The sequence below is a fragment of the Anolis sagrei genome, chromosome 2, assembly GCF_037176765.1.
Source record: "Anolis sagrei isolate rAnoSag1 chromosome 2, rAnoSag1.mat, whole genome shotgun sequence".
Classification (NCBI taxonomy): domain Eukaryota; kingdom Metazoa; phylum Chordata; class Lepidosauria; order Squamata; family Dactyloidae; genus Anolis; species Anolis sagrei.
The window spans coordinates 98,312,881-98,333,925 of NC_090022.1; the positions used below are offsets into that span (position 1 = coordinate 98,312,881).

General features: G+C 38.7%; 1 protein-coding gene across 1 annotated transcript in view; it reads left to right on the forward strand.

The window, feature by feature from the left end:
- The window catches only part of LOC132765579 (secretory phospholipase A2 receptor-like), a 35,262-nt gene that overhangs the window by 11,935 nt on the left and 2,282 nt on the right, over positions 1-21,045 (forward strand). Inside the window, exons 4-9 of the mRNA XM_060759860.2 lie at positions 532-650; positions 4,333-4,551; positions 5,464-5,607; positions 12,739-12,902; positions 13,876-13,991; positions 18,500-18,615. Coding sequence (XP_060615843.2) covers positions 532-650; positions 4,333-4,551; positions 5,464-5,607; positions 12,739-12,902; positions 13,876-13,991; positions 18,500-18,615 — 878 coding nt within the window. The remainder of the gene's footprint in view (positions 1-531; positions 651-4,332; positions 4,552-5,463; positions 5,608-12,738; positions 12,903-13,875; positions 13,992-18,499; positions 18,616-21,045) is intronic.

A 21,045-nucleotide genomic window follows, 5' to 3' on the forward strand; every position in this document is an offset into this window, starting at 1 on the left:
GTGTAGATACATTTTCCTGACAGGGAGATCCCTTTACCTATCCTGGAAGGACACAGCTGGTCTAGAGCCCAAGCATGCTTCCTTGCTTGCCATACAGAACAGATGGTCTCACACAGAGCCAAGGGCTTTCATCTCTATAGTTCTGATGCTTACGAAAAAATTTCAAGGGCATCAATTAAAGCAGTGGGAAGGTAGGGGAGAACACGGAGGTGGAAAAGAAGTAATAAAATTTGTGAAGCTAGTATAGGTTGGATTTTCTGTATTGCTTTCTTTCTGATTTAAGCATGACAGTGTATTGAAAAGAAGTTTTGGTTTTTCGTTCTCTGTGTGCCTTTGCATTGTCTACTGCAATATGCCATCCAACCATGAGCCATTATTATTATGAGAAGGTGGAAAACTGGAACAAAAGGAAGACATGGTTATTAATATCAGCTGTTCAATAACCATATTTTATTTGCAGTCATGTAGATTGCAACAGTTTCTTCAGGGGTTTCTCTTCTTGTTTTGTTTTATTACAATTGAATGGGAAAGGCTTCAGCTATCTCACACAATCAAGAAAAATACTGTGTACTGTGTGAAAATTTTAAAACTCAACTTGGTTGCTTTGAATTGTAATACGAAAGCCCACTGGATCTGCAAACGAAATGCTGGTGAGTATACTTCTATACTTGGCTTTAATCTTTGGATGGTTATGTTAGGATGACTTAGACTGGAAAATTATTTTTTTCCTCAACACATCAGAGTTGTGTTCTGAAGAGTTGTGTTCTGAAGAGTTGTGCCATCTGAAATTTGTCACTTGCAAATGGTATCGGATCAGACATTCTGTGCCATTACTCTTACTTTCACTACCTATTCCTCCCCCCTCTTTATAAATACATTTTAGAAGGTGTTGTATCTTTGGCATTTACAGTTTTTTGACCAAAGCCACCAATTTGTTTATATTTTTAAAATGACATTATTTATATTCCTATGTTTGAAGATGTAAAAATAGAAAAGGATAAAATTGATTTATCCAATTTAAAATATTTTTAAACAGATTTTTGGTGTATTTAAAAATCTAATATGTTAAAACAAGCCAGTTTAAACCGGGTAAAATAGTTTAAAACCCTGCATGTTTGCAGATTTGGAGTAAATCAGGCTTCAAAGGCTTTAATAAAAACATGTTTTTACTTTATGCTGGTATGACAGCCATGTTGGCCAGTTGGCCTTCTAGGGAGAAGCTATTCTGTAACCAGGATGTCAGACCAGAAGAGCCTCTCTCCCATAACCTCCCACATTATAGCGTTGCTACCTATGGGGAAGAGAGGTTAATCACTCCAGAAAACTTCATGAAGGTGGTGCATATAGGGTTTCTGAAGCCGTTTAGGACTTAGAACAGGGGCCTTCAAACTTTTTAAACAGAGGGCCTGACTTATAATATCATCACCAGCACCATGAAATCAGATCCGAAGCACTAACAGTCAATAACTTACTTTAAGATCAGTGTATGATTTCTATGTAGTGTTCCCATGAACAGTCTGCCTATACTGCCTATACCTGCAGCTTGAATAATCTTCAAGTTGTCTAATTAGAAAGTTAAAAGTGCATAAAGTACTCTGGATAGATTATCTCTGTCCAGAAACTATTATAGCTGGCAGACCAGCTGAAGTCATAGAGTCTACTTTGGCTTCCAGTGACAGATCTAGGGATACTCCTGAGCTATCAACTTGCCCTTTCAGGAAGAGTGCAACTCCATCCAGAACAGATAAATTACCCATTTCCCAAGTCTAAGAATCACTAGCCTACAGGTAATCCATATCAGAATTCAGCTTCAACTACTATACTCATGTATATGTCAACCTCATGTATAAATTGAGGGCAGGTTTTGGTTGCAAAATTATGGATTTTAATATGACCCATGGATAAATCAAGGATCAATCTGTGGAGAAGAGAGAGCAGATGTCCACCCACCCTTGGCCACTGTATCCAACCTCCTCGCTCCTAGACAATCAGAAAAAGTAAAATCTTAGTCCAATTGCCAAACCAGTACACCATGCTTGCTGGAGGAAAGATATATGAAATTGGAACAAATATTCCCTTATATAAATAGCAAGGCTTTGGGTGAACCATCATTTTCATGGCTGCTGTTTTGTCCTGCCACTATACTGTTAGCTTTTTTCCCCATTCACCTACTAACTCAGTGGTTCTCAACCTGTGGGTCGCCAGGTGTTTTAGCCTACAACTCCCAGAAATCCCAGCCATTTTTCCAGTTGTTAGAATTTTATTACAAAGTTGATGCTCTTTCTCGGAAAGATGCGGCCTTTGGTAGAGCAATCACAGACACTATGATGAAGAAGTGATGGTTGCTTACCTGTAACCGTTTTCCTTCAAGTGCTGATCTGTGAAATTCACACATCCCCACACATCCTCCCTGCTGTTGTCATGCCTCTGTCCTTCAAATTGCTATTCTGCGGTAGAGGAACTGAGGCAGTAGCCTCTCCCACTGGCTATATACTCTATGGGAGGGGTCCTCAAACTAAGGCCCAGGGGCCAAATACGGCCCTCCAAGGTCATTTACCTGACCCTTGCTCAGGGTCAAACTAAGACTGAAATGACTTGAAAGCACACAACAACAACAACAATCCTATCTAATCAGCCAAAAGTAGGCCCACATGTCCCACTGAAATACTATTAAGTTTATATTTGCTAAAATTGTTCTTCATGTTAATTATTGTATTGTTTTAAAGTATTTTTTGCACTACAAATAAGATACGTGCAGTGTGCATAGGAATTCATTCATGTTTTTTTCAAATTATAATCCAGCCCTCCAGCAGTTTGAGGGACTGTGACCTGTCCCCCTGTTTAAAAAGTTTGAGGACCCCTGCTCTATGTGGAGAGTGGACGGGTCTTCCACCAAAATGTATCAAGAGCTTTCGAGAAGATTCCAATCTGAGTGCACAGATCACCACTTGTGGAAACACAGTTACAGATAAGCAACCATTACTTCTTGTGAGCCAACAATTGCTTATAGCATCTCTTCTGTTAAAGAAGGTCCCATGCAAATGTTGCTGTAATGTTGGATTTATATGCCTAATAGGTGGTAATGAGTGTTGGCATTGACACATTCCTTGTCAAACCAAGGCTTGGAATTGTATTGTCCACCAAGATGGCCAAAGCCATCTCAATTCCATCATCTATGCTGCAACTAAAAAAACCAATGCATTTCTAGGCTGCACCAAGAGGAGTACAATATCAATATAAAATGAACTTGCCCAATGAAGATAGTGCTGAACTGGCTTTTAATTTACATGTGTGTGTCTATTATATAGTACTAGCTGTGTCCTGCCACATGTTGCTGTGGCCTGTAGTAAGAATTTTTGAAGTAGAGGTGGCTATATGGAGTGTTATGAAAGAGAGGTACCTACCTATTCCTTGCCACTTTTTTCTTTCCCTTCTCTTTTTCTCCTTTCTTCCTTCTCTACTTCTTTCTTTCATTCCTTCCTTCCCTCCCCTTCCTCTCCTTCCTCTCCTCTCTGTTTCCTTCCTCCTTTCACTTTTTATTTCCTTTTCTCCTTTCTTCTTTACCTCTTTCCTGCCTTTCATCCCCTTTTTCTTTTCTTCCCTTTCTCTTCTTCCTTCCTTCGGTACCTCATTCTTTCCTACTCACGTAGCTGGAGTATGTTGGAGAAGAGAGAACTAAATAGTGGCATGATGGTTGTCTTTAGATACATGAAGGGATGATCTAGGGCAAACTTGTTGTCTGTTGCTCCAAAGATTAGAATATGATCCAGTGGATTTACAAGAAACAAGCCTAAACACCAGGAAGACGGTTTTTACTGTTCAACAATGAAATTGATTGCCATGGGGGTGGGACCTCCAAGATCTTTGGAGGTCTTCAGAGGCTGGATGACCTCTCTCAAAGTGCTGTAGTTTTGTGTTCCTGACTAGTCCTTGTGGTCCTTTCCAATTCTTAAGATTCTGTGATTCTGTTAATATTTTCTTCTTAGAGGACTATGCCTATGCAATTTCAGTGCCAAATCAAAAAGGGATTTTTAATAAAGCCCTTGGGGGAGGGGTGTGTGTGTCTAATTGATTTTATGAAAGTCTCCACATGGGTTATCATTTTAAATTTTTAAGCTGATTTTAATTGACTTGTTTTAATCTTTCAAAGTAGTCTGTATGCTTTTAGTCTGTTTACATTATACCTTATTGTTTTATATTGTTGATTAAAATGATTTTTGTGTGCTGCACGTGGAATATTAATATTTTAATAAATAAGTAATTGCTACTGCCACTACTTGTGTATAGCTTTTTTTCAGCTGGCTATATTTTGGATTTTTTCCCCGATTATAGATGTTGATCGGTATCAAGAACATGTAGGAAAGGTGCTTTTGTCACCACCAGGCTCTCCATCCCAAGTGCATGCAGATTTAATTTCTGCAAAGACAGCATGTTTGGAACTTAGAGAACAGTGTACAGGGATCAGTGTCTGGAATAAATCCTATGCACTTGCCAGAGGAACTGCCTTGGTAAAAAATGAGGAGAGGTTGTCTGCAGCATATGTGAAATCAGGTTGGCTTAGCATTTCAAATGTTCTATAATTTCCAGCTCATACAATCAAATTCCTACATTATGTGATCCACCACCCATGCCATTTTCAGTTGGAGAAAAAAGCTGAATTTCTGATAGATGCAATAAGAATATGAATGAGTGAATCTTAAATGAGTCAGATTTCTTTGTTGAAAGAAATAAAAGTAGTAACTACATTTTTGCATGAATCATTTTGTTTAGATATCATGTCCGGTTTATTGTTGTAATTGTAATACTTAAAAAATCTCCAGAAAATGTTTCGGTGATAAGATATGTGATTGGGAGAGCCTGGTGTAGTGAAGTGAGGAATTTAATAATGTCATTATTTGTCAGTGAAAATAGTAATTGTGAAAACAAGTTAGACTTGTTGTTACTTCTCCACTGAGCTCTCCCATAGCTTTACTCAAAACTGCATTCTAATTCAGGGTGTATGAACTCATTTGGAAATGAGGAAGGAGGCCATCTTTCCCCTGTAGTTTCTTTAAATTGATATAGTAAGAGAAATTGTGACTTTCCCATAAATCAAGACCCCACACATTTATAAGAGTATTAAAATTGCCTTGCAAAAAATGCCTTTGCATATGTCTCATCCAGTGTGCTGTTTCTTTAGGCCAACCAGATCCTACTGACGCTTGAGAACAGAATGTGATGACGACAGTTTCTTCTATTTTTTTCATGACATTTGACATTAGGGCCAAATTAACATTAAGGCATTATGTGCGTAATTAGGTCTAGTACTCACCTACCAAATTTCCCTTTTATTTAAAATCATGTTATATTATTAATCATGTGCCTTAAAAGGATTGTGGGAGTGAACAGATTACTAAAACATTTGCTAGGAATTAGGAAGAGTAAACAATAATGGTACCATCACATTTTAATTCTTTTTTGTAGATTGCTCCTTTGGCTACTTTGGAGTAAACTGTTCCTCTGTATGCAGTAGGTGTTATGGTGATGAACTGTGCAATCCTTACACTGGAACTTGCGACAATTTCCATTCATGTAGATCTCAGGATTCACCTGCTGTTTGTGAACGAGGTATTGAAACAAACACATAAGTGCAAAAAAGACAGAAAAAGCAGATTGTGTAATGCAAAATGTGCTGTAAACAGTTTGTGCTACCTCAATTAGTGCTAATGGTAGTATTTCTAGTGTGTTTTTTCTAAGTGTATGTGACAAACTTTGCTTCGTTTTTTCTTATGTTAGCTATTATTGTCTTTATATTATAAACTGATTTTTAAAAGCCAAATAGAAAGAAAGAAAAAAAAGGGAAAGAAGTCCCATAGAATATGAACATGTGCTAGTTTTATATGTACATTCATAAGCTAACCATATATTCAGAATAACATTTTCTTGAAAACATCCACAACTAAAGCGATACAGTTTTCCGATCATTGAATGATAGAATGAAAGATCATGATTTTAGCAACAGTGAGATCTCACAGGATCCAACTACACTGGCCATAAGTTTTATTCCACATTATAGTTATAGTTTTTAATAGAACATTATTATTATCATCATCATTATCATAATCATCATCATAATCTATTACAGTAGGAGTTCTCAAACTGTGCTCTGTGGAGCCCATGAGGCTCCACGACTGATAGTCAGGGGCTCCACAATGCCATGCTGCCTCCTGCCTCTTCCTCTTTCCTCCTCTTCCTCCCTGTGAGAGATGCAGGGGAATTAAAGTTTGGAGCTGCCAAAACAGTGTCCTCCCGGGGTGCAGACCCTTATTTTCCCTCCTCCCTCATTGCCCATTCTTTTTTCCTTGACACCCAGACCCCCCTCCTCTTTTTCTTCTTCCAAAATCCTATTTCCCTCCCACTGCTCAGGGGTTGCTTTGATTGTGCTTTTCCTGGCAAGAGGCAGTTGAACTGGATGCCCCCTTGGGTTTTTCCTATTACTACTACTACAAAGGCTAGGTGGTTGCTCCTAGTAACCACCTAGCCTGAGGGTACTTTGATTGTGCTTTTCCTGCATGGCAGGAAGGGGTTGGACTGCATGGCCCCTGTGGTTGTTCCTTTTTTTTTTTTAATTTTTTTTTAAATTTTTTATTGATTTATCACAATTATTACATACTATTGCATTTTATACATCAACCTCTTTAACATGTTGTTTTGTTGTTTTGCTTTGACATTTCCTCCCCTTTTCTCTTCCCCCCCCCCCTTTTTTCACCTCAGTGCTCCCCTCCACCCGTCTCAAGCCACATTTCTTACATTTCATCTGTCCAAAATTTCATTTCTTCTTGTGATGGTAATTTTCCTTCCTTATTTTTTAATCCATTTACCACAAATTTTCCCCATATAGCATCAAAATCACTTTGTTTCCATATACCTTTTTTAACCTTTAATATACATGTCAGTTTATCATTTAATGCTATTTTCCATGCTTCCTATTATACCACTCCTCTATTTGTATATTCATTTCTTTTTTCCAATTCCTTGCTATGAGCAGTCTTGCTATAGTTAGTAAGTTTGTTATCGCTTCTTTATCCTCCTTTTTCAGTTGCTTATTGGTATATAATGATAATAAGGCTATACTAGGACTTTTGTCTATTTTCATATTCATTATAATTTCTATTTCTCTAAATAATTTCTCCCAAAAATTATTTACATATTTACATTGCCACCACATATGTATATATGTTCCTGGTTCTTTACACCCTCTCCAACAATTTGTTGAATTGTTTTTATTCATATATGCTATTCTTACCGGTGTTAAGTACCACTTCCATATTAACTTGTAATAATTTTCTTTAACACGTATCGATAAATTTTTTAAATGTCTTTGTCCCCATAACTGTTGCCACTCTATTTCATTTATTTTTATCCCTAAATCCTCTTCCCAAATCTCCTTAAGGGTACTCTTTTTTATTTTCCCATCCTTCATTTCAATTAGTATCTTATAGATTTTGCTTATTATACCTCTCAAGTTTTCATGTTCTTCTACTGCCCTTCCCTTCTGTATTATTTGTTCGAATTGATTGAGTTGGCTTCCATTTCTATTATTTTTTTTCCAGTTTATTAACCATTGTTCTAGTTGTATACAATGAAACCATGATAATTTTATTTCTTTAAACTCTTCCAACATCCTTTCCCTCTTCATTTCCACCTTCATCCAATCCCCTATTCTATCTAAATTTATTTCCCTTACCTTTTTATCCATTGCTTTTTTTAAATTTTTTGGGAATTTCTTTTCCATCACTATTGGGGTTATAATTGATCCTTCCTTTATTAACCTCCCCTTGTATTTATTCCATACTTTCAGTATGTTGCTCAGCATTGGGTTTCTAATTTCCTTCAGTTCTTTTCTAGTAAGCTGTTTAAAAAATATATTCCAAGTTTCATCTTCCACTTTTCCTGATTCATTACTAAGCCAATCTATTCCCTCTTTTTTAACCATTCCTTCTATAACCAAATTTAATCTACTTGCTTCATAATATTTTTTTATATTAGGTAGTGCTAGTCCACCCTCCTTTTGCGATCTATACCATAACTGTTTGTTTAGCCTGTTTCTTTTACTTCCATTGCAGTACTTATTAATCATTTGTTGCCATCTAGTTAGCTCTTCTTCTGTGATTTGAAGTGGTAACATTCTAAATATAAAATTTATTTTTGGAAGTATTTTCATTTTTACTAATGCTATTCTTCCAAACCAGGATAAATGTATACCTTCGTACTCTATTAACTTTTTCTGAACTTCTTTTCTTAAAGTTACTACATTTACTTCCTCTATCTCTTTTAAATCCTTAGTTATTATTACTCCCAAGTATTTTAATTTATTCTTAATTCTTATTCCCATTTTCTCTGTTCTATAATTTTTTTTCTTCTTCTCTTGTATAATTGAGTAGCATCATTTCTGACTTGTTCCAATTAACTTGTAAACCCGTTGCTTTCCCAAATATCTCCAAATGTTCTTTTATTCTATCTATTTTCTCCACTATATTTTCTATAAATAACAATGTATCGTCAGCGAATAAGCTCACCTTCTGTTTCTCCTTTTTTCCTAATCCTTCTAAATTTTTATCATTCCTTATATTATTAGCAAAAAGTTCTATCACCATAGCAAATAATATCGGGGACAAAGGGCACCCTTGTCTAGTTCCTCTAGTCACTTTTATTTCGTTTGTCACTCCATCATTTATAGTTATCACTGCTGAGTTCTTTGAATAAAATTGTTTTAGTACTCCTTTTATTTTATTTCCCATTCCAAATTTATTCAATATTTCCCCTAGTGTCTCCCATTCCACACAATCGAACGCTTTAAAAATATCTAATGATAGTATCCCTGCTTTTCCCTTCCCCTCTTTAACCCAATGAATTTTATTTAGTGCTCTCCCTATCAAATTTGAGATTTGTCTTCCTTTTATAAACCCACACTGATCTTCTTTTATGTACTTATACATACATTTATTCATTCTATTGGCTAATATCGCGGACAATATTTTTGCATCCTGGTTTGTATACACCTTATGTACCGATGAATAATATGTATATCTACTTTCATTCCCTTTTACCAATCTCCACACATCCTTTAATTGCCATTTATTCATTACTCTGCTTAAATCCGTTGTTTCAATATTTCTAACTTTTGATGCTATCGTAGTTTTATCCTTCTTTAAATCCATACAGCAATTACAATCTCCTCCAAATATTACATTTTGTTGATGATAATTCTCTATTTGCTCTAGCACTTTTTCATAAAATTCTTGCTGTTTCACATTTGGTGCGTATACATTTACTAATACATATTTTTCCTCCCCTATTTCCCCATATATTATTATATATCTTCCCTCTTCATCTTTCAATACCTTGTTTATGACAAAATTACATTTCTTTGCTATTATTATTGCTACTCCTCTTGACTTTGATGACCCAAAAGATGTTTCATAGTTCCTTATCCAGCTCGACTTTAGCTCACTCGAGCCCCGTTTATTTTGATGTGTTTTCTGTAGGAAGATGGCGTCCGCCGCGTCCTTCTTCAGTAGAGATTCGATCCGCCTTCTCTTAATTACTGTCCCCAATCCCCTCGTGTTAAGCGTTGAAATTCTTAATTTATGGGACATCATTTCCCTTTCCCTTTAAAAGCTTTTTTGTGGCTTGAAACAACGTGAACCCTTGACCCTTTCCCTCCCCTACCCTTAGTCCCCATTCCCCCCTCCCCCCCAATCCCCCCACTTCCCTCTTTCCCCCCTTCCTCCCCTTCCAATCTTCGGGACTTCTCGTCCCAATCATGGCCCCCGGCCTTCCCAATTGGGGAGGGGGGGGGTGAAGTCATCCTGTGGCCCAGAGTCTCCCTCCCCCCGAGTGCTCATTTTAGATAAAAAATAAAAAAGAACGTTGTTGCAGTGTTTAATTTCTTCTTACATCTCGATTCCTCCAACGGCACCAATTAATTCCTCCAGTTCTCCTCCATCCGGATCCTTTTCCTCCTCCTCCTTCCGATCTCTTTCTTGTCTTCTTACTATTCCAAGCTCCTCCAGTAATTGATAACCTTGTTCCAGTGAATCTATTCTGTATCTCTTGCCTTTCCATTGGAACTTAAGAAAGATAGGATATCCCCAAGTATACAAAATTCCAGCCTTCATTAACTGAATCGTGATAGTATCTCCAATTCTTGGTTTCTGGGCAGTAGTCGTTAAATATCTCCAATTTTGAATCACCCATCTTTAGGTAATCAGGATTCTTCTTAAGTATTTTCATCAGGTCTTCCTTCTTTGCAAAATTATGGAATCGAATTATTATATTTCTGGGTGTTATTTTATTTCTTCCAGCCGGGAGGCGATGAACTCTCTCTGTATCCAATTCTGACCAGTTCAATACCGGCGTAATCTTTTGCAGCCACTTCAGGATTTCAGCTTTCAGGTCTTCTTTTTTATTCCCTTCTGGATAATTTTTAATTATTGCATTATTCCTTCTTTGATTGTCTTGCATATAAACAAACTTTCTTTCCATATCTGAAAGTCTATTTTCATTTTGTTGTGTTTGCCGTTTAAGTACAAGTTGTTCCTGTTTGTTTTTTTTCAATTTCTGCTTTATTCGTTTGTATTTCTCCATGTATTGTTTTCAAGGTTTCTTGTATTGCCTGGAATTTTTTATCTGAGCTTTTTCGTTCCATATCCAACTCTGATTTCATTTCTTTAGCACTGGTCAGGATATCTTGTTTTAATAGCTGAGTCTCACTTTTGATCAGATCTGCTATTTTATTTAACATTTGACTATTGCTCATTTCTTTCTCTGATTTCCCCGGTTCTTCCCTCTCACTTCTTCCTTCTGATCCAACTGGTTTTGCAGTTAGACATGGCAATGATGTTGAGGTTCCGCTCCCTGATTGGGGAGGGGCCCTTTTTAGCTGATTGCCCTTTTGAAGGGGAGGGCTGCGTCTAACTGCACTCATGTCTTTAGGAAGCTGAGGAGCCTGGGGAGCCTCAAGATTTTCCAACCTGTCCAATCCAGTAAGCCTTGCAAGCCTTGCAAGAGATCTGTCTGAGGGCTTGGTACGTTCCCACAGAGGGTTTTTTGGAGTCTCTCTTGGTGTGTCTTTCCCTTGGTGTGTCTTCCTACTCCTACTCATTCAGTCCATTCAGTCATTCAGCACAGTCCAAAAATTTCCAACCAAATATGTCTTGTATCACTTGCAGCTTTTCCCTTATACCGAGGGATTTGCTTTAACTGATAATAATAACTCACTCCTTCTTCATAGGAAAGGCATGCCTTTAATCATTGCTTTGGTCATTGCTTTTGCCTTCCAAATCATTTAATCCAGTCTCTCCAAAAGTTTTTCTTTAAGTAGGAAAGCTTATGACGCACTTGTAATTAAAAGGTTAGTTTCACTTTCGGCCGAAACCAGCCAGCCAGCTTTCCAGAGTTCATAAATCAAAAGCAATTAAACGGTAGTAATTTACCTTTAGACTCCTCTTTTTCAGCTCCTTAGACACACCACACTTTCGCCTCTTTTCCAGTCCATAAAGAGAAATCCTTGATCCATTTATCACTGCATTCTGATCTTTTTGCTCGGGAGCTACCAAGAAGACGTCTTCTACTCGGCCATGGTGGCTCCTCCCCCCCCCCCCCCCCCCGTGGTTGTTCCTATAACTATTACTACTACTACTACTACTACTACTGTTACTACAGAGGCTGGATTGCCATCTGCCATAGGCACTTTGTGCTTTTCCTACATGGCATAGGGGGTTGACTGGATGTCCCCTGGGGTCTTCCACTGAAATGCTATTAAGTTTAGGTTGGTTAAAATTCTTCTTAATTTTAAATATTGTATTGTTCTTTCTTTCTTTCTTTCTTTCTTTCTTTCCTTTTTTGTATTACAAACAAGATATGTGCTGTGTGCATAGGTATTTGTTCATTTGTTTTCAATTAGTTCACACAACACTCTCCATCCATTTGCCTCTGGCCGCCAGCCCACCTGTCAAATTCACACACACACACAATATATATATAATATATAATATATAATATATAAATATTTATTGGGGCTCCATGAGAAACGTTTGCTTTCTCAAACTTTTTCCACGGCTGAAAATGTTTGAGAAACCCTGTATTACAGCATATTAATTTTGACATTTGTAGATGCAAATGCCACGTTGAGTCTCTTTTGTGGAGAGAGAAAGAGATGTATGCACAAAGGAGACTTAAAGCAGCATTTGCATTTACAAATGTCAAAATTAATATGTTGTGATAGATCCTAACCAAAAAGATCTGTCACCATTGAAGACAGCCATATAATGAGCCACAAGGAATTTCTGTATAATATTGCTAGAATTTAGCTGAAATAGTATAGGCTGAGCATATTGCTACACTGTTAAACAGACCCAATATACCATATCCATGATTCCATAATATGAAATACTCCAGAACTATCTACATGGATGGTTGGGATAGTAAGACTTTTGCTTTCTGCTGGTTAAATGTACATTTTGTGTACAAAATTATTTAAAATATTATATAGCATTCCTTCAGGACATTATATGAAACATAAATGAATATTGTGTTTAGGTTGGGTCCCATCTCCCAGACTAGAGTCCCATCTCATTATCTAAACATATAAAAATACAGGTATTCCAATCTGAAATCTAAAACTCTTCTGGTCCAAAGTATTTCATATAAGAGATACTCAATCTGTACCTTTTTAAAAACTTGTATTTTGATCAGCTCTGCACAGTGAGTGGTGTCCACATTTTTCTGGTTGGAGATACTGGGGAAGCCACTGTTATTACTTCAGTACAGAGCCTGAAGCCAGCTGGGTAGATGCTCGGAAACAGTGTAGAAGATTCAGAAGTACAGACCTCATGTGGATAAGTAGCCAAAGTGAAATGGTATTGATATATTACAGAGGTAACGTACAGATAATGTGGTTTTGGGTTTGATGACTGAATTTAGTTTTATGTGTACACTTGACTAACTGGTGGAAAAACATAATTTGTAAATTAATAAACAGTAAATGGTAATTTACTTTAAAAAACACTTTGAATGCTAGTTTTATTGCATTTGACTAACTTTACCTGTCACTGCAATAACTCTGTGTTGATTCTCTATTAGATAATCTGTTTAAGAGTTTTGCTTTCACAGCAACCACAAATGACATGGTCCTAATGCAAATACCCAACGGATTGTGTATTATGAAAGATAATATATAGAATTTATATGTTAGGTTCCCTAGCTAAAATTCCACCAGGCCAATTCTTTGGTGTCTTAGATATTCTGTAACTGTTTTTCATTATGGATGACTTTAATGTAGTATGCTCTGGGCTTTCCTATGGTTGATGTGTTCTGAGGTTTCTGCTTATTTGTAGCACAGAGCAGTTTCTACTGTGGCTTTCATAAACATAGCAATTGAACTGTAAAAATCCAATATTTATCTGTCCTTTCTGCCCACTCAAATCTTTACATTAGGGAATAGTATGGTATGCTTGCAGGATCTTCTTAGAACATCTTGCCTCCTTCCAGAGGTCCTGGGTGCTGGCACTTTGAAAGAGCCATAAACCGTGCTTTCCCTACTTGTAGAAGGAGAGAATGTGCAGCCATAAATCCCCTGCTTCTTTGAACAGGAGAAGCATGGCTATCACTTCTTGAAATGTTTTTCTCACTTCCAGAGGTCTTGGGAAGACATTTTAAAAGAGACAGAGAGCAATGAAATTGGCTCTTTGACTCTCCAGCCATACCCATCCCTGTATTAAAGGAAAATAATTTTGAATGTATGTGTGCCTCTCAACTAAACTCAGAAGGAGTTTTGCAAGTTGCTTCCAATATTTTTGCATTCTCAAATATTTCATTCTTTTATTTTGGCAGGACTGGATATTCTCTTTATATACATATGAAATTTTGTGGACAGGATTGAATAGCAGGAAACAAAAATCTAAATGGGTTTGGTCAGACATGAAATCAGCAGCTAAAGAATTAAACTGGTACAGTCAATTATTATTTAACTTGGCAATGGAAAATTTAAACCCATCCAATGGAGGCTATTTTCTAGAAAACATTATGAGCAATTTCTAACACGACAGGCAAAAGCACAGACCCTATTGCAATCCCCCTTCCCACCTGCCAGACATGGTTTGCTGAGGGGGAAGGGGGTCCATTAGCCAGTTTTTTTCTCAGTCAACAGGGGAACAGCACTCCTTCATTGTAGCACCTGCTTCCCAATCAGTGGGGGTTGTGGGACTTTCATACTCCCTAAAGTAATAAGTACATGGGGGTTGTGAATAGAAAACTAGGGCTCCATCTACATTGACCATTTAATGCAGTTCAAAGTTAGTTTCAAACTGTGTTAGCCAGTCAACAGATTCCCATGAAAATATGTAAAAGAAAGTCCTTAATGCGCTCTGCGGTTTGTGTAATGATCTTCCAGGCCTCCAACTGGTTCCAGAATAATCATATGCACAGTGAATTCACTTTCTTCAATACCAGTTTGAAACTGCATTCTCACAAGAGCCATGACAGGTGCTGATGACTGCTGAACAGACCACAGGCTAATCCAATCCACGACAGCTATCAAGATTGCCCCCAAGCGCAGACTCCAAGGAAGAAAGACAAGGCACAAAATGAACACCCAAGCCCTTCAGGAACCCTCAAAACGAGCACATCTTCAAACAGCACTCAAGGACCATCTACCCACAGAATACCCCGAAAATGTTGAGGAACATTGGAACAAACTGAAGACCTCCATCATCACAGCCTGCGAAGAAGCTATTGGATATCAGACCAAGAAACACCAAGATTGGTTTAACGAAAATGACGAGAGCCAACAGCTAATTTACAAGAAAAGGAAAGCCTTCCAAACATGGCAGAGAGACATCAACTGTGCTGCTAAGAAAAAGATCTATGCCAGTGCAAAAGCTGAGATCCAAAGAAGGACAAGAGAACTCAAGAACATCTGGTGGACATAGAAGGCTGAAGAAATCCAACACCTGGCAGATACCCATAATGCTCAGGGATTTTTCAAAGCCAAAAAGGTCATCTATGGACCAAGAAACCATGGCATACAGCCTCTACGCTCATCAGATGGAACCAAACTTCTGAAGGACAAAAAATCAATTGCACTACGTTGGAAAGAACATTACCAAAGCCTCCTGAACCGCAGTTCCAATGTGGCCGAAGAGGTTCTCTCACAAATCCCGCAACAACAAGCCAGAATGAGCTTGCAGCACTGCCTAGTTTGTAAGAAGTCAGCAATGCCATCAGGCAACAAAAAAAATAACAAAGCCAGTGGTCCTGATGGGATCCCTGCTGAAATCTTTAAAGAGGGAGGACCTGAGCTGACACAACAACTCCACCAGCTCATAGAAAAAGTGTGGGTGACCGAGAAAATCCCAGCAGATTTCAAGGATGCCACCATCATCACCTTCTTCAAAAGGGAAAGAACAGACTGCGGAAACTATCGAGGTATCTTCCCTCTAACATCCGCTGGGAAAATCCTCGCAAGAATCCTTGCAAACCGCCTTCTATCCCTCTCAGAAGACACCCTTCCAGAATCCCAGAATGGCTTCTGCCCCTCCAGAGGAACAGTGGACATGATCTTCACTGCACGACAGCTCTAATTAAAATGCAGGGAACAAAACCAACCTTTGTACATGGCATTCATTGACCTTGCAAAGGCATTCGACACAGTGAATCGCAGCGCTCTCTGGACCATCCTCCAAAAAATCGGGTGCCCTAACAAATTTGTGAACATCCTGTGGTTCCTCCATGATGACATGATGGCAACAGTCTTGGACAGCAGTGGCTCCCAGAGTGACCCATTTAAGGTGGAATCAGGTGACAAACAGGGATGTGTTATTGCCCCAACTTTATTCTCCATCTTTATTGCTATTATACTTCATCTTGTTGATGGGAAGCTTCCCACCGGAGTGGAAATCATCTATCGTACAGATGGCAAGCTATTTAACCTCAGTAGACTGAAAGCCAAAACCAAGGTTACAACAACATCTGTTATAGCTCTCTAGTATGCTGATGACAATGTCGTCTGTGCGCATTCAGAAGAAGATCTACAAGCCACTCTAAACACCTTCGCAGAAGCATACGAGAAGCTCGGCCTGTCATTGAACATGGAGAAAACCAAAGTGCTGTTCCAGCAGACACCAGCCAACCCCTCTTCAATGCCAGAGATACAGCTTAATGGTGTAACAATAGAGAATGTTGATCATTTCCGCTACCTTGGCAGCCACCTCTCCACCAAAGTCAACATCGACACCAAAATACAACACCGCCTGAGCTCTGCGAGCGCAGCATTTTTCCAAATGAAGCAAAGAGTGTTTGAGGACCGGGACATCCGTAGGGACGCCAAGATGCTTGTCTATAAAGCTATTGTCCTCCCAACCCTGCTATATGCCTGTGAAACATGGACAGTCTACAGACGTCACATGCAACTCTTAGAATGATTCCATCAGCGCTGCTTCCGAAAATTCTGCAAATCTCTTGGGAAGACAAGCGGACAAACGTCAGTGTGCTGGAAGAAGCAAAGACCACTAGCATTGAAGCGATGGTCCTCCGCCATCAACTCCGCTGGACTGGCCACGTTGTCCAGATGCCCGACCATCGTCTCCCAAAGCAGTTGCTCTACTCCGAACTCAAGAACGGAAAACGGAATCTTGGTGGACAGGAAAAGAGATTTAAAGATGGGCTCAAAACCAACCTTAAAATCTCTGGCATAGACACTGAGAACTGGGAAGCCCTGGCCCTTGAGCACTCCAGCTGCAGAATTTGAAGAGTCACGAATGGAGGGTGAAAGAGAGAAACGTGCCAGGAGGAAGGCACGTCAAGCCAACCCCCACCGGGACCACCTTCCACCTGGAAACCAATGCTCTCACTGCGGGAGATGATGCAGATCAAGAATAGGGCTCCATAGTCACCTACAACCCACCCTGGAGGATTATCCTACTCGGACAACGAGGGATCGCCTAAGTAAGTAAGAAACTGCATTAAATGGTCAGTGTAGATGGGGCCTAGGTTACACCTTCATAACTGCCCAGCAGGATTCCATCTCATATCATATTTGATTTAATAATAATAATAATAATAATAATAATAATAATAATAGAGAGAATGATTTTTTTCAGTCTCTGCCTCATAATGATGGCTTGGAGATCATAAAATCATTGTAAAGGCATTCATTGTAAAGGGCTTGTAGGATTATGTATTTGGAGCTTCTTTTTTTAAAATATAGTGATAAGTTTGAAATAATTTAAATGTGTATATATTGATAACCTCCAAGGCCAACTTAGTCTGGATAGAGGGAGAATGAATTGCTGTGCTTCCTATTTAAGTCATATCACTTCACTATTTATCCAAAAAGGCTCCTATACTTTCAAAAACACTAATAAGTCGCAAATGTCCCAAATCCGCACATAGCTTTGGAATTGATATATTTGAAGCTAGAATAAATACAGGGAGTTGCATGGGATTTTTTTAAAAAGTAATTAAAAATGAATGGATTGGACTTCAGTCCTATAAGGTTCAGTGAAGGACATGTGCAGCATGTAGATTTTCAATATTGCCTATGTTAGAGTATGAGGGAGTCAGAAGGTACCTTTGGTCTGAAGACAGCATGCTCCCTTTAATCCTAAGGGAAGAGGAACAAGCAGTGGAACAAGACTTGTGGATGCGTGTCAGCTGGGTGGTTGGGAAGATGAGAACGGTGGGACTGGGGGATGAGGAAAAAAAGAAGCTGAACAGAGAGGGAGGAAGGGAGATGGGTGGCCATTTAAATGTGATGCAAGACTATAAAGGATTATTGTGAGTAATTTTAACAGCTTGCTGGCTTCTGCTTGAAGGCTATTATTTTATGTTTAGCTTACTTAATCATCCATTCCCAAGCTTATGCCATGCCTCTGACAATGGAAGAGGAAAAAACATCCACAATCGACAATGGCTTCAAACTACAAGAGAGGAGATTCCATCTGAACATGAGGAAGAGCTTCCTGACTGTGAGAGCCGTTCAGCAGTGGAACTCTCTGCCCCGGAGTGTGGTGGAGGCTCCTTCTTTGGAAGCTTTTAAACAGAGGCTGGATGGCCATCTGTCAGGGGTGATTTGAATGCAATATTCCTGCTTCTTGGCAGGGGGTTGGACTGGATGGCCCATGAGGTCTCTTCCAACTCTTTGATTCTATGATTCTATGATTCTTGGAAATGAATTATAGATCAGCATTTCTCACACATCTGCCATCTTGTTGTGGGCAGCTCCTCATCTATGAGAGGCTTTAGGTATACCACAGGAATTGGAATGACTAGAATTTCCCTATGGCTATAGCTTCACTCACATGCAAGGCCCACAATGTGTCCAACTTTGAAAACTCTGACAGTTGCATAACTTTACTTTGAGACTTTGATGTGTCACACTAAAGGCTATTACAAGTGAGTACTTTTCCTATAGCTAAAATATTTTTGTCATCCATCAGTCATGAGTTTTTGTATTTAGGTTGAGACTATCTGGAAGCCCTTTTGGAAGATGTGTGGGCCTTGCCTCAACTAACCATACCACTTTGAGGCTTGATTGTGATAAAAAGCATAAATGGATTTGTAAGAGGCTGGAAAGTAAGTTCCCTTAAAATCTTTTTGTTGTTCTTGGTTTAATGATACTAAGATGTTCTTTATATATGGAAGGATGGAAGGTTTTACGTGTATCCTTCTTCACATGTTCAAACCAAGGACCTTCATATGGAAGAAAAATAAACACCCTGGTATGGTTTGGTGGATTAGACAAGTTACTATTAAGAAGAAGAGGGCTTCCTCATCAAACTTTATGTTTGTGTGGGGTAGGTTTGCAGCAAGCTTGCCACGTGGAGGGCAAATCCATCCTCTCTGAGAAATTTATATAATTTTCCTGACATGTTATGAGAGAAGTAAAAGTTCTCTTTGTAGTTGTGCCTTTCCTCACACTGGTTTTCTCCTGTCTATGCAGAAAATGTGAAAAATGTACCTCAGAAAGCATGTGGGGTTCTTTATTTTGGGGTTCTCTAATGCCTGCGCTCATTGAAATTAAAGACAAAAGGAAAGTCTTGGTTGCAAAAAAACAAAAAATGAATAAGAGAGAAACCCTGTTGGCAGCTTCTATTCTTCTATAGATATCAAATTTCAATTTGTAACTCCAACTGTTCTTGCTGATCCAAAAGCATTTTAGTGCCTCACAAGGATGAACATAAAAACCAACTCTGGAAATCAATCTTCCCAAAACTCCCAACAGGTGGTAGCAATTCTTAGAATCCTGATGTAGAGGAAAGGCTTTAGATATTGTGGAAGTGTTCAGCTATAGACAAATGGATGCTAATCACTCTTAGAGAATGGCATACTATTGGTTTCTTTATTTCCTCCTCAAGATCCAAGATGCACATTGTCTCTTCGTAGAAGCAATTGTTCTATTTGGTAAAGTGTCATCTTCTAAAAAAAAATCAGAAACTGCTGATCAGTATTTTTGGTCTTGAACAAAAGGGTTCTTGAGGAGCCATATTAGATTTGGGAACAGATGAAATAGTTTATAAGAAAATGTTGGTATTGATGTTGATGTATCTTTATGGACTTAAAAAGGCTTATCTCTATGTCCTTATTAACTCACCAACAGTTTCTTAATTTTTCCTTGTGATGTTACGTTAGGATGTCCTGTTTTTATCACAGTGCTTGGTCTGTTCACCTCAGTTACAGCCTGCATCCCTTGAACAACATACCAAACCAACCTATTCAGTGGGCCTTGCTTCAGTTTTGCCAAAGATAATCAGTGTGGTAGACAATGCTACTGTTAGTTGGATTTGTTATTGGTTGATCCACTAATGTTTGTCAAACGCTCCTCTGCATCCCTATGTGACCACAGGGTTCTGTCCTTGGCCCAGTGCTAATCAACATCTTTATTAATGACGTTGCAACTCAGGATAGATTCACCTTGCTCAGAACAACACCACACACCAGGGCTGTAGGTTTTGTAGTTTATTGAAGAAAGGTAAAATCAAAACATAGAAATATGGTTGCTGAAGTTCAAAAGTCAAAACAGGAATTTAAATGCAAGGCAAAGCTTCCAAGGTCCAAAAGCCAATAACATGAATATAATCCACAAGCATTGGTCAAACCAGAATCCATGGCATCATGGCAAAGTCCCAGGAACGAAGATCCAAAAGCAAAGTCCCAAAGAGCTAACAGTTTTTCCTGAAAGCCGAGGAGATTTCAAGGAAGTTCACAGGTTGTGAGTGAAGATACTCTGATAAAGAGTTGCCTTCAAACAGATCATTAAATATGCTTTGCTAGCATGAAAGCATTACGTTGCCCCCAAAGTTCCTGCTTGTTTGGAAGCCGAGTGCTTCGGCGTAACCTTAATTGCAAAAGGTCCTCCCTACACAGGTCCTCATTATTTTCAAGGCCGGGTCCCTAATTATTTTCTGACTGGCCTGTCTGGGAATCGATAGGCCCTGAGTTCATAGAAGGGCCAGTCGACTCCTCCACCTGCAGCTGTGAATCCAAATCATGACTGTCTTCTAAAACAACATTCCTTTCCCTGGGAAACTGAGGTGCTTCAAAATCAACACTATCTGCCTCAACAACAGGGACATATGCAGAAATCTGTAACCCATCATCCTCCTCGTCCTGAGGAAACTCAGGCTCAGAAAATCCATGCTCAGGCTGAGCCACAACAGATGTATGATGAAATAAAAAATGTATGCTTATCAAATTTGCAAATGACACCAAATTGGGAGTGATAGGTAATACCCCAAGGAAAGGATGTGAAACCTAAATGACCTTAACAGATTATAGAGCTGGGTCAAAACTAACAACATGAATTTCAACAGGTCAAAAGTGTAGTACCTTACTACACTTCTTCCTAAATTTAGTATTGTACTACACTTAGGCAGAAAAAAAGGAAAAGCAGTGATACAGGATGGGTAACATCTTGCTTGAAAACAGTACATATGAAAGGATCTGATTGAAACTGCAGGAAAAAAAGATTGCACCTAAACATTAGGAAGAAGTTCCTGATTGTAA